The 17392-nt window shown below is 45.0% G+C and overlaps 1 protein-coding gene across 28 annotated transcripts in view; it reads right to left on the reverse strand.

The window, feature by feature from the left end:
• DLG1 (discs large MAGUK scaffold protein 1) overlaps window positions 1-17392 on the reverse strand; it is a 465475-nt gene that overhangs the window by 229835 nt on the left and 218248 nt on the right. For 22 of the 28 annotated variants that reach the window (XM_043492521.1, XM_038417369.2, XM_038417370.2 and 19 more), the window contains one exon: window positions 6510-6563. The exons of 5 other annotated variants lie outside the window; for them this stretch is intronic. In XM_043492521.1, the coding sequence (XP_043348456.1) occupies window positions 6510-6563 (54 nt within the window). Of the gene's footprint in view, window positions 1-4063; window positions 4097-6509; window positions 6564-17392 lie in introns of those variants that run through there. One more of the 28 variants, XM_043492528.1, reaches the window with a different exon arrangement.

Below are 17392 nucleotides of genomic sequence, written 5' to 3' on the forward strand. Positions count from 1 at the left end.
AAGAAGTCTGAAAGCAAACCTAACTAACTAAAACTCAACAAAATACTAATACTCAACAAAAACAAGAAAAATTACTATCTACAACTATATACAAGAAGGAAGAACAGACAACCAACTCTCTTAGCTAAGCTAAGAGCAAAGAAGAACAGAGGTTCCAACTCTGGCCATGCAGCAATAAGAGGGAACTAGAGGTGCGTCAACCCGCACAGCCTCTTATAACCTCAGCTGCAGACACGAGGACGATATACAACTGCTACAGAACTGTTCTGGCTACGGTGCATGGCACACATGCATACCCCATGTTTGGAATCCATATAGGGATCATCACTTAAAGAAAGACTTTTGGATACAAGTTATCTGGACCCTCTGATTTAAAAATGTCTAACTTTAGAAGCTGCTTTTTAACATCCTCCTGAGCTACTACTGTAAAGTAAAGTGTTTCATCATAGTCATCATCAGACATGACAATATCATCTTTTTTCCCCCAAATACTGAATAGAAATATTTATTGAACATTTCTGCCATTTGCTTTACATAGAGATATTTAATTTATAACTTCCTTCACATTCCCTCTAAGTCAGGTTGTTGTTTTTAACCAGTGTGGCCTCCTTGGATTGCAGCTTTTGGGGCATCTAGTAACTGATACCTTGTATTAGGCTAAAGCATCTTTCAGAAAGACATCCAAATTTGACTTGAAAACTTCAAGAGACTGAGAATCCACCACTTCCCTTCGTAGTCTGTTCATCTTTGCGCCACCCTTACTGAACTATTCCTAAAAGCTATTGCCAGCTCTAGGAGGCAGCACTGTAGAAGTGGTGAGTACTTTAAATCTCTGAAAACCAGGACATACAGAATTAAGTTATCCAACTCACCATGTTCTGGAAGGACATAAGACACTACTTGGCCAACCTTAACTCTACATTAACAAAGTTTTGGGCACTCAATTTTCTTGTTTTGTTTTTTTAAAATCATTTCTCAGCCTCCCCATATTTCACAGTACAACTCTCCTCCTCCACTGCTCCTGATTGCTTGGCAACATTTATCTCAGCCACAAAATGCAATGGCTGCATGTTGGTTCCTTCACTGCCTCTGCATCATCTTGTCTTCTCTCTGCTTGCCCAGCACAGTCAGGCTCTCCCTCCTCAGCCCTCTTCCCTGGATAGGCAGTCATAAGCATGGGGCCCAGAAGCTGAGCGGATGCTAGGACTAGCATGAAGTCAGTGGGGGCATTTTTTGAAGGGAGGTCATGAGAAGGAGGATGATGCAGAAGTCAAGATCAGGGACTTGGGAAACCAGGGTCCAGTCCCTTGCTCCAGACTCCTTTTTGTATGACCTTAGGTAAGTTCTTTAGTCTCTGTGTCTCAGTTTCTATCTGTAAAATGGAGATAACAGCACATTCCTAACTCCATTGTACAAGGAGGGTGCTGTGAGGATAAATACTTTAAAACTGCAAGCTGCTCAGAAGCTAGCGTGTTGGGGGCCAGACAGATACCTGTCATTGACTGAGGGATGTGGGGATTTGGGGAGGACAGGACTGAAGTCCCCTCCCCCGCCCACTGTACAGCATTGACTTCTCCTTCTACCCAGCTCTTCCCTGTACTCTTCCAACTCTTCCCTGCACTCTTCCAATTACTCTTCTCTCTCTCTCTCTCTCACACACACGCGCACACACACGCGCATACACACACACACACACACAATATTTCTCCTCACTGCTTTGACCTCCATCTCTCTCCAGTTACTCAGACTCCCTTACTACTGCTCCAACTCCTTCAATATTCCCTCCATCGTGCTCACTGCTCCAAGACCATCCATCCCCAGTTCAACCCTCGTCCTTGCCATTTCATGCCCCTGGTAAACTTGTGGAGATAGGAAGATGGAGGGGCTATGAGGAGTGCATATACCAGCAGGAAGCTGAAGGAGAATTGTGATGCAGAATCTGTACCCTTGAGTCATTCACTTAGTGACAGACTGCCTAAAAACTTTGACTGTTAAAAGAGCCCTAGTCTTGCTACACATCCGCATTTTAATCTGTTTGGGAAAAGTGACTTGTAGATTCAAACTCTCCGTTTAGTACCTTAATTTAATAACTAATCATTTAATTTAGCCATACTCTAGCTAAGATAAATGCTGAGAGAATGAGATAAATTGGGGAATTATTAGAGCCATGGTTTGAGCCCCAAGTGTGCACAAAAAACATTTTAAGAACCATTTGATTTTCATAATATGTTTTTTGGGAGATGGTACCTCAGAAAGCCCTTGCTAAATGACTCCACTGCACTATCAACAGCACCTTGCACAGCCATAAACAATGGCAAATGTCAAGATGATGCAAGTAACCATATGGAGTTTGGAGCACTCAGAATAGCTGACCTTAAAACAGAAAAAAATGCTCAACCTTAACTGTAACAGAGCTAATGCTCTGCTATAACAATTCAGAAAATTATTTTATCCATATGACCAATTCCATTTTGAATCTCGTCAAGTTCTTGGCCTCAATAATTTGTGGCAATGTGTTCCACAATCTATGCGCTGTGTGAACACATATTTCCTGTACAGTAATCAGTTTTAAATTTGCTACCTTTCTATTTCACTGAATGTCTCCATGTTCTTGCCTTTTGATACAAGGATTACATAAGTTCCAGATCTGCCTTCTGTAGACCATTCACTATTTTGTATACTTTTATCTCATCCTCTCTTATTCATCTTCTTTCAAAGGTAAGCAATCCCAGTCTTTTCACTCTCTCTTTGTATGAGTTTTTTTTACCAGGCCAGTTAACATTGCTGTTGCCCTTCTCTGAACCCTTTCTAGTTCTGCAATATCCCTTTAAAATGGAGTGCCCAGTTCTGCATGCAGTATTACAGATGAGGCCACATTACTGATTTATGTAAAGTCATTAAAATATTGTCCATTTTATTCATCATCCCATTCCCTGTGTGTACTAAGATCTTGTTAGATGTCTGGACTGCTACTACATGGTGAACAGAGGTCTTCACTGAGATGTCTAAAATGATACCCTGGTTCATTTCTTGAGTTGATACAACTCATTTGGAAACTTCTAAGTTGTAGGGAGTCGTTCAACATTTTTTTCCCAAAAATGCATTACTTTGCATTTATTTACACTGAGTTTTATCTGCCATTGTATTGTCCATTCAGCAAGCTTGGTCAGGTATCTGAAGTTCTTCACAGTGTTCTCTAGTCTTGACTAACATAAACAATGTTGTGTCATTAGAAAATTTTGCTACATCACTACTAAATGTCCTTTCCACGTCATCAATGAATATATTAAAGAATACTGAGACCTGACACAGAACCTTGTGGCACTCCCATTATCAACCATTTGTCATGAAGCAAATTGACCCTCAGATTGTACACTCTGTTTTCTCTCTCAGCCAATTGTTGATCCATGACATTATTTTTCCTCTCATCCCATGACGACTTAGTTTCTTAAGCAGCCTCTTATAAGGTAGCTTTCCTTTCGATAGCCAAAGTAAATTATGTCTTCCAGTTCTTCTTTTTCCGCTACCATACTGACCTATTCAACTAATTCTAAGAAAACAGTGAAAGACAAATTTCCCTTGCAGAAACTGTGCTGGATAGACCCTACCATACTATGACCTTCCAGGTGTTTTATTATTCTTTTTTAAATGATCATTTCAATCAATTGGCCAATTACAGATGTAAACCTTACTGGTGTTAATTCCCTAGATTATCCCTAGAGCCTTTTAAACAAAACATTTACAACATTTGTCACCCTCCAATCCTTCAGAAGAGTAGCGGTACTTTAGGAGTCTGCATATTATTGCTAGCAGCTCAGTAACTTAATTCTTAAACTCCTTCAGAACCCTTAAGAGCATACTATCTGGGTCTGATGACCTATATTACTTTTTAAATAATCAATTTGTTCCAGCATCTCCTCTTCCATTATTCAAAGACTTCAGTTTTAAATAAGAATTTGAGCATAATAGGTCTTCCACTGTATAACCATAAAGCAAAAGAAAGACAGAGTCAACAGTAAAGACAGCCAAGAGACTGATAGCAAAGACAGGAAGATTTCCCTACCTGGCAGTGTTGGACCATTGCAATACTTCCTCCCAGGAGTTAGAGAGGAGCCCAAGCACAGGCACTGATGGGACAGAGAACCAAGAATGACTTCCCATGAGGACTCTGCTGCAGCCCCACTAAGGAATGCTGACAGTATAGAGAAATACTTAAGAGAATGCCAAGTTAGGCAGCCAGGCGCACTATAACAAAGGAGCCAAGGACCTGAGACCATTACACACAAGGGAACATGTCTGTATTCAACCATCAAACTGATACACAAAGCAATGGCAAAGGCAACAGTCCAAGATGCATTGGGACACAGGTCTTATGATGTAGCTACAGACGCAAGACAACAGTGGAGATGAAACCAAAGCCAACTGCAGGGTAGCAGCAAACAGCTGGCACAGATCAGGCCAAAGACAAGACCAAGAGGATTTGAATTCACCTTGACCATCAGCTGGCCTGATGTAAGCGAGTTAGAAGCATCAGGGTATATGGACAATAAAGAGGATCAATAGGACACCACCCAAGAGAAAAAAAGGCAGCATTGGGTCTGAAGCACTGGTATGTATTCTCAATTTTACTTCACTTTAATGTAATTTTTAATTGGGAATTTCCTTGATTTTAAAATTAAAATTTCATAAGTGAAGACTAAAAAAGAACCCCCCCAAAAATGTTAATGGGATATTTCTAATGATGTTAAGATATTTAGCAAGAATCTTACTTTTTTTAATTTTAATTTTAGGGCCAGATTCACTAGTACACTCTGGCTACTTTGGCCCAGACTCTAGCAGTGGCGAGATACCATCTTAGTGAGAGCACACCTTGCCTTCACTCTTATTAGGAGCAATCAGAGACAGTAGCCATTTTGAAAAGGGGCACTTTTGCTAAGGGCCACTGTGGCTGTAGTTCTACTGAGAACAAAGGGAGCTGATATCCATTTTGAAAGGGGGCAGTTCTGTGTGGAATGCTCTGTAGAAGAAAAGTATTCATCAGCCTATACTGAGAGAAGATTTCAGCTATGAAAAATAATGGCACAAAATTACCACTAATCTTAAAAAACAATTTTCTAAAGTAGCCTGTGGACAAGATTTCAGAGAGTTAACCACATGGGAAGTATGACGACTCATTTGGTATTAAGAACATTTAGGAGAAAAAAGATCCAGCACCAGGTGCTAAATTTCTTCAATGACTGATTTTTTAGTGATTACAACTCAAATTAATTAATGGATTTAGTTGTAAATTCTCAGAAAACTCATTCTGTACTCAAAAAAAGTACTGTAATTTGAGAATATACTGTATTCTTCATATACTGTATAGCAAAATGGTTAATTCACTCCTTTAAGTGCAAAACTCAACTTATCTTTAACTACAGAACTGTGAGCAGTGCTCCCACAGCAGGTAAAGATGAACAGAAATTAAGACTAATTTTCATCCCCACATATCTACAGTTATTAATTTAATGATTCAGGCAGAAATAATACAATATTAATGCATACTTTTAGAAAATTAAAAGTCTGATGAAACAGACTGCAAAAACCGCTACCACTATAAGGTCTCAGGCTGTGGTTCTCAAACTTATTATCAGGGCTCCTCCACCCCTTCTTTGTGTCTATAGTCATTTACGCCCCCCTCCCCAAATACATATACTGCCACTCAGCTCTGAAGGCAAAGCGGAGAGTAGTGGCTGCTGGCCGGGCCATGTCATCAGCAGCACAGAAGGGAGGCAATTTGAAATGTGCTATTTGGCCATATCGCTTTTCACAGCAGGTTTAGTGCCCCACTGCCACCTTTATTTCTGCACTGCTGCTACCGCCGCAGGGCTGACAGCCGGAGCCCCACTGCCTCCAGGTGTGTGTATGGAGGAGTGGGGGGGATGATCCCAAGCCCAGGTGGTGGGGCTCCGGCTGTCAGCCCCAGGCAGTGGGGTTCCAGCTGTCCCCTTTATCCCCACCTCCCTGATATGTATGGCCCTTCTACATGAGCCCCATCTACCTGGGACTGACAGCCACAGCTCTTTTAAAAAAACAAAAAACAAAAACAAACCACCAAAAAAAAAAAAAAACCACATACACACACAGCTCACAACTCCCTTGACACATTCCTGTGCTCCCTTGGGAGGCCCACCCCATAATTTGAGAACTGCTGGTCTCAGGGGATCATGTGACATAGCAGAGGTATAGTGGTGAAGAGGTCTATTTATTTCACCTTATGGAAGAGTATGACACAAACAGAAATTCTCAGGCTGTAAATGTTATTTGAGACATATGGCCAATATTCTATTATCTTTGAACCATCAGCATAAATTTGAGGTACATTAACTGTACTCTGTAATATATGGGATACTGCAGGCTACAAGGCAAACACTACCATAGAGTAGGTCATGATACATGCTTTCTCTTTTTAGTGACAGAAGAAAAACTAAACAAACACATAAAATAGTTGAAAGCAAATATAAGCTTACATATGCAGGAGTCTCCAAAGCATCTGTATTCACCAGTACAGGAGGAGGATTTGCCTTTAAAGGAAAAATTTAAAAAAAAATGTAAAAACAGGAGTCAGAGAAAACATTACTAAAAGATTTTAGTAGAGATGAACACAGCAGGGAAACGCACTTTATAGGGGTGTGATTTCTAAAGTATACTAACGCGTTACACAATTAATTGGTCTATGTAGACACTGCTGGTATGCTCTAATGTGGTGCTGTTTGAAACAGTACTGTGTTAAAGGCACTAGGGATCCTTTAGTGCAAACCAGTAGGGTAAACTAGGACCAATTAACGAGCAACACAGTCTGCTCCTCTGACAACCTTAGTTTATTAATGTAAAGTAATAAAAAGGATAGGTTAAAATTTGAACATTTAGAAATCTATTCTCCACATAATCTACAAGAGAATAGCATGCATAAAACTACTTTACATTAATAAACTAGGGTTGTCAGACAAGTTTTAATTTACAATGTTGGAAAGAAAGAACAAATTAGTCCTAAAGTTTAACTAAGTGTTCTTACATTTTACACAGTACCTGCAACTTTTTTATTATTAAGACTAGATATAAATAATTAGAACTTTTCCCAGTAGATGAGATTTCTACAGCACTGTATGCTATATGGAGATAATTAAACATTTCCCATCATTAAGAAAGTGAAGAAACACCAATGAAATTGCAGCAAAAGGTGTAGAGGGTTTTTATAAAGCTGAAGTTGTTGCTGCCAATTTTAATTCATTTTTTCTTATATAACAGACTCATGGTTAAGATTTCCTTCTTGAGTTCCCTTTAGAACAGGAAAGTTTTAAATTTGTTTCTAATTAGAGATGAAGGGGCTATGTTATAGTTATATACTAGAAAAGTCATAAATTTGTTAGTCTCTAAGGTGCCACAAGTACTCCTTTTCTTTATACTAAGAGAGTTAGAGCTATATACTATATCTGTACAGAGATCATAAGAACATAAGGACGGCCATATTGTGTCAGAAAAAAGGTCCATCTAGCACACTATCCTGTCTACTGACAGCAGCCAATGCCAGATGCCCCAGAGGGAATGAAGAGAACAGGGAAGCATCAAGTGATCCATCCTGTTGCCCATTCCCAGCTTCTGGCGAAGAGAGGCTCGGGACACCATGCCTGCCCATCCTGGCTAATAGCCCTTGATGGACCTATCCTCCATGAATTAATCTACTTCTTTTTTGAACCCTGTTATAGTCTTGACCTTCACAACATCCTCTGGCAGGGACTTGTGCATTGTGTGAAAAAAATATTTCCTTTTGTTTTAAACCTGCTGCCTATTAATTTAATATGGTGACCCCTAGCTCTTGTGTTATGAGAGGGAGTAAATAACACTTCCTTATTTAATTTCTCCACACCAGTCAAGATTTTATAGATCCCATCATATCCCCCATTAGTGGTCTCTTTTCCAAGATGAAAAGTCCCAGTCTCATTAATCTCTCCTTATATGGTAAGCGTTCCCTACCCGAATAACTTTTGTTGCCCTTTTCTGAACCTTTTCCAATTCCAATACATCTTTTTTGAGATGAGGTGACCACATCTGCACTCAGTATTAAAGATGTGGGCATACTATGAATTTATATAGAAGCAAGAAGATATTTTTGTTATTATCTTATTATCTATCCCTTTCTTAATGACTCCCAAAATTCTGTTCACTTTTTTGACTGCCACCGCACATTGAGCGAATGTTTTCAGAGAACTAAGGTTCAATGTTGATAGATATGTGGGTGGGTGGGTGGGTGTGTTCCTTCTGTGTGCCGCCCCAGCCCTGCACAGACAGCTAGCATGGCAGACCTTGAGCAAACCACCCAATGACCACAAGATCCATTAAGGGATGAAGGAACTCAGCCATGTTTATTATTCACAAATCATGGTATTAGTATCCGGCAGACTCTACCAGACCACTAATACATGTATGCTCATAACAATGGACCAGCTCAGTGAACGGCGGGAATTTCCATTCCTCACTAAGACAAGATAAAGATACTTTCTCTGAGATACATCCTTATACCTCGATACAAACAAGTTAGTTCTACCCCTTTGACATAGTTAGTTACTGCCCTCTGACATCACTAGTTATCACCCATCATCTTGTACATGCTCGTTTGTTCAAACATCTCTATTACGTACTGTCATCCTGACCTTATCCTCCAGAAGGATCAGTCTGCTCCTGCCATCTTTGGGGAATGTACCATCCTTGATATTGGGATGCTCTGGTACCACTTGACATCGGAATGTGCCTGCGGGAGCTCTAGTACCTCCCAGGAATGTGTATTTCTGCAATATCAGCCCTGTTCTTGCCAAACTCTGTAAGCAGGTCCTGCCTCACACCTGGCCTCTGACACAAGGGTTTATGTCTCAGGCTCTCTTCCTACTACAAGAACTATCCACAAGGACTCCAAGATAGAATCACAGAACTGAAAGGGACCTCGATAGGTCATCTAGTCCAATCCCCTGCACTCAAGGCAGGACTAAGTATTATCTAGACCATCCCTGACAGGTGTTTGTTCAACCTGCTCTTAAAAATACCCAATGATGGAGATGTCACAACCTCCTTAGGCAATTTATTCCAGTGCTTAACCACTCTGACAGTTATGAATTTTTTCCTAATGTCCAACCTAATCGGCCCTTGCTGCAATTTAAGCCCATTGCTTCTTGTCCTATCTTCTGTGATTAAGAACAATAATTTTTCTCCCTTCTCCTTGTAACAAGCTTTTATGTACTTGAAAACTGTTATTTCCCCTCTCAATCGTCTCTTCTCCAGACTAAACAAACCCAATTTTTTCAATCTTCCCTCATAGATCCTGTTTTGTAGACCTTTAATTGTTGTTGTCACTCTTCTCTGGACTTTCTCCAATTTGTCCACATCCTTTCTGAAATGTGGCACCCAGAACTGGACAGAATACTCCAGTTGAGGCCTAATCAGCGCGGAGTAGAGCGGAAAAAACAGTTACTCACCTTCTCGTAACTGTTGTTCGAGAAATGTTGCTCATATCCATTCCAATTAGATGCATGCGTGCTGCATGCACAGTTGTAAAGTTTTTCTCCTAGCAGCACCCGCCGGCTCGGCTGTGGAATCCCCTGGAGAGGCGCCTCCATGGAACTCAATATATGACCCTGCTGACTCAGCACCTCCTCAGTTCCTTCTTGCCAGATACTCTGACAGCAGGAAAGGCAGGTGGGTTTGGGATGGATATAAGGAACACATCTCGAAGAACAATTATAAGAAAGTAACCATTTTTTCTTCTTTTGAGTGATTGCTCATATCAATCCCAATTAGGTGACTCCCAAGCCTTACCTAGGAGATTGGCTCGGAATTATGGAATCGCAGATTGGAGCACCACTCTGCTGAAGGTTGCATCATCTCTAGAATGCTGGATGATAGCATAATGAGAGGTGAACAAATGTACCAAGGACCAACTTGCTGTCCTGCAAATTTCTTGGACTGGGACCTGGGCCGGAATGCCGCTGATGAGGCATGTGCCATAAGTGCCGGGAATGGTATCTTGGCCAGCTCATAGCATGTGGGCATACAGGACGTGATCCAGTAAGATATTCCTTGAGATGAGACCAGTAGTCCTTTCATCCAGTCTGCTACCACAACAAACAGCTGATTCGATTTCCTGAACAACTTGGTGCATTCGATATAGAAGACCAACACTCGCCAAACATCCCAGGAGTATAGCCTCTGCTCACAGCTACTGGTATGTGGCTTTGGATAAAAAATGGTTAGGAATATGTCTTGGCTGGTATGAAAATGAGACACCACTTTAGGCAGAAAGGCTGGGTGAGGTCTCAGTTGCAGCTTGTCTTTTGGAAAACTATGTAAGGTGGGTCTGAGATAAGGGCCTTCAATTCAGACACTCTTCTTGCTGATGTAATGCCCACTAAGAAGGATACCTTCCATGACAGGTAGAGGAGAGAGCAAACCACAGTGGCTTGAATGGGGGCCCCATTAATTTGGAGAGGATCAAATTAAGGTCCCATGCAAGAACAGGCTGCCTAATCTGGGGATGTAGCTGGTCCAGGCCCTTGAGAAACTGGTCAACCATGGGGTTGGCAAAAACGGAGCATCCCGAGACTCCAGGGTGGAAAGTTGAGATATCCGCTAGGTGTACCTTTACGGATGACACTGCCAGACCTTGCTCTTTCAGGTGCAGAAGGTACTCCAGAATAAGAGGTAACTTTGCCTGAAGTGGGGGTGTAAGATGCTGGTCACACCAGCAGGTGAATCTCTTCCAATTCGCCAGATATGTGGCCCTCATGGAGGGCTTTCTGCTGCCGAGTAAGACCTCCCTCACCTGCTCCGAGCACAGCAGTTTTATGGGGTTCAGCCATTAGGCTTCCAGGCCATGAGGTGGAAGGACCGGAGGTCTGAGTGATGAAGACGACCATAGTTCTGAGTGATCAGGTCAGGGAGGAGCGGCAACGTGATCGGCATCTTGATTGACAGATCCAGGAGTGTGATGTACCTGTGTTGCCAAGACCACGCTGGTGCCACCATAATTATCTCCACCCCCTCCCTGCGAACCCTGAGTAGGGCCTTGAGAGGGATTGGAGGAAAAGCGTAGAGCAGACAGCCTCCCCAGGGCAGCAGGAACGTGTCCGAGATTGGGGCGGAGGGATAGCTCAGTGGTTAGAGCATTGGCCTGCTAAACCCAGGGTTGCGAGTTCAATCCTTGAGGGGGCCATTTAGGGATCAGGGCAAAAATTGGGGATTGGTCCTGCTTTGAGCAGGGGGTTGGACTAGATGACCTCCTGAGGTCCCTTCCAACCCTGATATTCTGTGATTCTATGATTGAGCCCGGGCTGCTTTTCTGGAAGGAGCAAAACACTGGGCACTTCCTGTTGCTCCGGGTGGCGAACAATTCGAACTGGGGAAAACCCAACCTCTGGAAGATGGAGTGAATGACAACCGGCCGGATGGACCACTTGTGGTTGCAGAAGGACCTGCTGAGGTGATCCATCTGTACGTTCTGGACTCCAGGCAAATATGATGAATTCCAGATGAATTGAGTGGGCTATACGGAATTCCCAGAGTCTGAGAGCCTCCTGACAGTGGGTTAAGGAACAGGTTCCACCCTGCTTGTTGACGTAAAACATTGCAGTGGTGTTGTCCATCATGACTGTCACGTACTGGCCTTGCAGTTGAGTCTGAAAGGCCTGGCATGTGAGATGCACAGCTCTCAGCTCCTTGATATTGATATGGAAAGAGAGCTTGTCCTGTGACCAGAGGCCCTGCTTTTGGAGATCTCCCAAATGTGTGCCCCAACCTAGAGCTGACACATCCCTAGCTAGAGACAAGGAAAGCTGAGGACTATTGAAGGGGACTACTCTGCAGACTATTTGAGCATCAAGCCACCACTGGAGTGACTCTAGCATCTGTTGCGGCATCGTGACTACTAGGTTCAGGCTATCATGCCTCAGGTGGTATGTCGAAGCAAGCCACGACTGCAGAGGCCTGAGGATCAACCTGGCATGCCAGACCCCGTATGTGCAGGCTGCCATGTGACCCAGGAGACTCTGACAACTCCTCGCTGTAGTGGTTGGGTACTTCCTCAGGCCTCGAATGATGCTTGTCATGGCTTGGAATCAGGACTCCAGCAGACTTGCTCTTGCCTGAATTGCAATCCAGCACTGCCCTGATAAACTCTTCCTCTGGATCGGTGACAACGTTGACTTGTTCATGTTGAGAAGGAGACCCAGTCTGTCTAACATGGATATGACCAGATGGACCTGCAACTCCACCTGCTCTCTGGTGGACCCCATGAGCAGCCAATCGTCAAGATAAGGGTATACCTACACCTGCCTCCTTTGGAGGAAGGCTTCTACCACCAACATGCACTTGGTGAAAACTCGTGGGGCTGTCAACAGGCTGAAGGGAAGGACCATGAACTGATAATGTTTTTGGTTCATCACAAACCTTAAAAAGTGTCTGTGTGCCGGCCAAATAGCTATGTGGACATATGCATCTTTCATATTGAGGGCGGCAAACCAGTCTCCCAGATACAGAAAAGGGATCACTGTACTGAGGGAGACCATGTGGAACTTCAACTTGACCATGAACTTGTTGAGTCCTCGCAAGTCTAGAATGGGTCTGAAACCCTTCTTGGCTTTGGGGATTAGAAAATAGCGGGAATAAAATGCCCTGCCCCTGAACTCCTGAGGAACCTCCTCCACCACTCCTATAGCGAGAAGTGCCTGCAGCTCCTGGATAAGGAGTTGATCGTGAGAAGGGTCCCTGAAGAGGGATGGGGAAGAGGAGCTGAAGGGAGAGTAGGAGCAGAATTGGAGAGAATATCCCACTTCTACCATGCGAAGAACCCAGCGGTCCGATATTATTTGTGACCAAACACGGTAGAAGTGGAATAGACGGTTCAAAAACCACAGGGAAGGATCTGGCGTTGAGACTGGCGCTCCGTCCTCAGGCGTACCTTCAAAATGTCTGTTTTGAGCCCAATGAAGGCTTAGTCAGACCATGTCCCTGTCCTGACGGAGGGGTGGGAAGGCTTGCGCCTGCCATTCCTACCCCTGCACCTGTAGAAATCCTGCCTCGGCCGAGGAGAATAAGACCGCTGTTGCAGCAGTTGGGGCTTAAAGAGCTTTCATTGGGTTGCTGGGGTATGGATACCCAAAGATTTCATTGTTGTCCTTGACTCTTTGAGGCTATGCAGCCTGGATTCAGTCTGTTCAGCAAACAGACCTACCCTGTCAAAGGATAGGTCCTGCATAGTTTGTTGAACCTCGGATAGGAGCCCAGAGGCCTGCAGCCATGAGCTACATCTCATAACTATTCCCGAGAACAAGGTGCACGCTGCCGAGTCCACAGCGTTCAATGAGGCCTGTAAAGAGGTCCGTGCCATTGCCTTGTTGTCCTCAACAATTGCCCCAAACTCCTCCCTAGACTCCGCTGGTACCAGCTCCCTAAACTTCAGCATTGAGTTATAGATTCATAGATACTAAGGTCAGAAGGGACCATTCTGATCATCTAGTCCGACCTCCTGCACAACGCAGGCCACAGAATCTCACCCACCCACTCCTACAAAAAACCTCACCTATGTCTTCTAGCAGTTACAACTGTACCTACTCAGGATTGCCTGCTGGTTGGCAATCCTGAGTTGCAAGCCCCACATTCAGTATACTTTGCGTCTGAATAAATCCAGGCGCTTGGCGTCCTTAGATTTGAGTGCTGGGGCTTGCTATCCCTGCCTCTCCTACTGATTTACTGCAAACACTACCAATGAGCAAGGCTGTGAGTGAGAAAACAGGTAGTCAAACCCCTTTGAAGGGATCCAAGTACTCCTCTGCACACCCTTAGCTGTGGGAGGGATGGAGGCCAGGGTCTGCCAAATGGTCTTTACATTGGCTTGATGAGTAGTTTTGATGAGTGGTAGAACAACCCTGGAAGGTCCTTCTGCTGCCAGCATGTCCACCAGAGGGTCCTCCGACACTACCACTGCCTCGGCCTGCAGGTTCATATTGCGTGCCACCCAGTGCAGGAGTTCCTGGTGGGCATGACTATCTATAGGGGGCGGTCCCGAAATGGAGGTGCCCACCACCTCCTTGTCCGGGGAGGATGACGAGGATGTTACTGGGGGAAGTGGATCCTCCAGACCCTCTTGGTTCTCAGGGACTTTCTGCCCCCCTCAAGCTCCATACCAGCCACTCCAGGGATTGGCTCAGGAACAGGAGAGGGACTGACTGTTGACTCCTCTGCACTCCTAGGCGTGGGGTGAATGGCCGCTGCCTCCAGCACCCTAGGTTCAGATACCACGGGGCGTGAAATCTTGGATTGGGCACCCTAACCCTGGTGATACGCCCAAAGGACCCAAAAAGGCCACTGCGGTGGCCCGTGCCACTGCACAGGCCATGGCCCTGCACCCACGTGGGGCATGTCCTGCGCCGACATGTGCCAGGGCTGCGGCACATATTTGGAACCCACCTCCAAGCCCGAAGATGGGGACTGAGACCATGATGGCCATGGCACTGCCAAGCACAGCTGAGCCAGGGAGCGGTGCCGCAACCTAGATCGGTACTGCGATCTGGAGTGATCCCGCTAGCGAAGTCTGAGCAGGGAGCCAGATCGGTGCGATGGGGCGGTACCAAGATTGGGACCGACTGTGCAAACGCAATCTGTGTTGCGAGTGGATCGCCAGTGGGATCTGGATTGGTGCCACGAGTCAGACCTGTGCCACAAATGCGACTGTCGACGTGAGTCCGAATGGTGCCGGGAATCTGAGTGGTGTTGGGACTCCATGGGCTGAGTCAAAGGGCAAATCATCACCGGCTTTCCCTGGGATGGTGCCGCCTGTTGTGGTATCGGAGGCTTAGAGTGAAGAACCAGGGAGCTTGGTACTGTCATAACAATGAGGTCTCTGGTAGCCTCAGAGGTGGAAGGCAGTTCTGCCTCCTCCACCACCTGACCCGGGGAGTCCAACTGCACCGGACTCAACGGTCCCCCTTGCAGGGCTGAAGTCAACGGTGCAGGCTCTGAAAATTTCAGTGCTGGGGGTTCCTCCCTGGGACGCGCCCAACTGGTGGCTCCGAGGGGGTGGGTCCTGAAGTCAGGGAACCACTCCTTCCTTGCTTCCAGTGCCACTTTCATGCCTGTGAGTGGGATCAGTGCTGAGCCGGTCCCACCACCTTCTGTGCCAGGGAGCAATGGTGCCGCGCGTCTCGACCAGACTCCTTCCGCAGTGCCACTTCGGCCACTGCTGAGGGGGCACTGCACACTGATGAACTCGGTGCCAGGTCCTGCTGACTCCATAAAGAGCTGCTTCAATCTAAAGTCCTGCTCCTTCTTGGTTCAGGGATGAAAGCCCATACAAATCCTGCACTTCTCTCTCTGATGTGCTTCCCCCAGACACTTTCAACAAGCATCATGAGGGTCACCCATTGGCATAGACTTGTTACAGGACTTGCAGGACTTGAATCCCTGGGACTTAGGCATGCAAGTCCCCAAAGGAGAATGCAGTCAGTGTGGAGTGTAAACCCCCCAGCCCAACAGCTAACTAACTAACTAACTAACTATGGAATACAAACAGTCTGAATCAAAACTAGGAAAATGCGGAGACCTTGCACAGCATGACACTACAGTTCCAACGACCATCACTGGCGGTAAGAAAGAACTGACAAGGCACCGGGTCGGCAGGGTTTTATATTAAACGCAATGGAGGCACCACTCCAGGGCGCTCCACAGCTCACCCGATGGGTGCTGCTAGGGGAAAAACTTTTCGATGACTGTGCATACAGCACACACACACCTAATTGGAATTTATATGAGCAATCACTCGATGAAGAATTACTTCTTGTGTCTTGCTTACACCATTCCTCCTAATGCATCCCAGAATGATGTTTGCTTTTTTTCCAACAGCGTCACACTGTTGACTCCTATTTAGCTTGTGGTTGACTATGACCCCCAGATTCCCTTCCGCAGTTCTCCTTCCTAGGCAGTCAGATCCCAATTTCTAGGGCAATTAATTGTTCCTTCCTAAGTGGAGTACTTTGCATTTGTCCTTATTGAATTTCATCCTATTTACTTCAGACCATGTCTCCAGTTTGTCCAGATCATTTTAAAGTTTAATCCTATCCTCCAAAGCAACCCCTCCCAGCTTGGTATTGTCCGCAAACTTTGTAAGTGTACTCTGTATGCCATTATCTAAATCACTGATGAAAATATTGAACAGAATCAGACTCAGAACTGATCCCTGCAGGACCCCACTCGTTCTGACCTTCCAGAATGTCTGTGAACCAAAGATAACTTATCTCTGGGAGTGGTTTTCCAACTAGTTTTGCACCCACCTTATAGTAGCTCCATCAAGGATGCATTTCCCTCGTTTGTTTATGAGAAGGTCATGTGAGACAGTATCAAAAGCTTTATTGACGTCAAGATATACCAAGTCTACTGCTTCCCCCATCCACAAGGCTTGGTACCCTGTCAAAGAAAGCTATGAGGTTGGTTTGACATGATTTGTTCTTGACAAATCCACACTGTTACCTATCACTAAGAGAAGGTTACTCATCTTGTGCAATAACCGGAGTTCTTCGAGATGGTTGTCCCTGTGGGTACTCCAATTTAGGTGTCTTGGCACCCTGCACTTGTAATCTGAGATTTGTAATAGCAGTGCCACAGTTGGCCGCTATGAGCGGCTACTTAGCATGCACAGCCAACCATCCCTGGGTTCCTTCTCTACCCCAGAGAGTCAGCGTGAAACTCTGAAGTAGAAAAGAGGAAGAGGGAGGGTAGTGGAGCACCCACAAGGACAACCATTTTGAAGAACTTCAGTTACTGCACAAGGTGAATAACCTTTTCTTCTTCGAGGAGTCTCCCTGTGGGCGCTCCACGTTAGGTGACTATGGAGCAGAATCCCTCGATAGAAGGAGAAGCTTCAGAGTATCTTTGTTTATGGTGGATAGCACTGAGAGTCCGCAGAGGAGTGTTGTTCCAGGGGATAGTGTTTGGTAAACGTGGGGGGTGAGGCCCAGGTAGCTGCCCTGCAAATATCTACAATGGGTACATTACTGAGAAATGCTACTGATGTGGATAGCGCTCCGGTGGAGTGTGTATGAATCCCAGATGGAGCAGGAATGTTGCTCTGATAGCACACGTGGATGCAGCCAAAAATCCACTTAGTCAGTCTTTGTTTAGATATTGCCTCACCCTTTGATTGCTCTGTGACTGAAAGAAAGAGACATCACGATTTTCTAAATGTCTTTGTTTTTTCCAGGTAGAAGGCCAGAGCTCTACGGACGTCAAGAGTGTGAAGGGATGCCTCCCTGGTGTCGACATGGGGTTTCGGAAAAAACACATGTAAGTAAATGGGTTGCTTTAAATGAAATGAGGA

The sequence above is a fragment of the Dermochelys coriacea genome, chromosome 9 (assembly GCF_009764565.3).
Source record: "Dermochelys coriacea isolate rDerCor1 chromosome 9, rDerCor1.pri.v4, whole genome shotgun sequence".
Classification (NCBI taxonomy): domain Eukaryota; kingdom Metazoa; phylum Chordata; order Testudines; family Dermochelyidae; genus Dermochelys; species Dermochelys coriacea.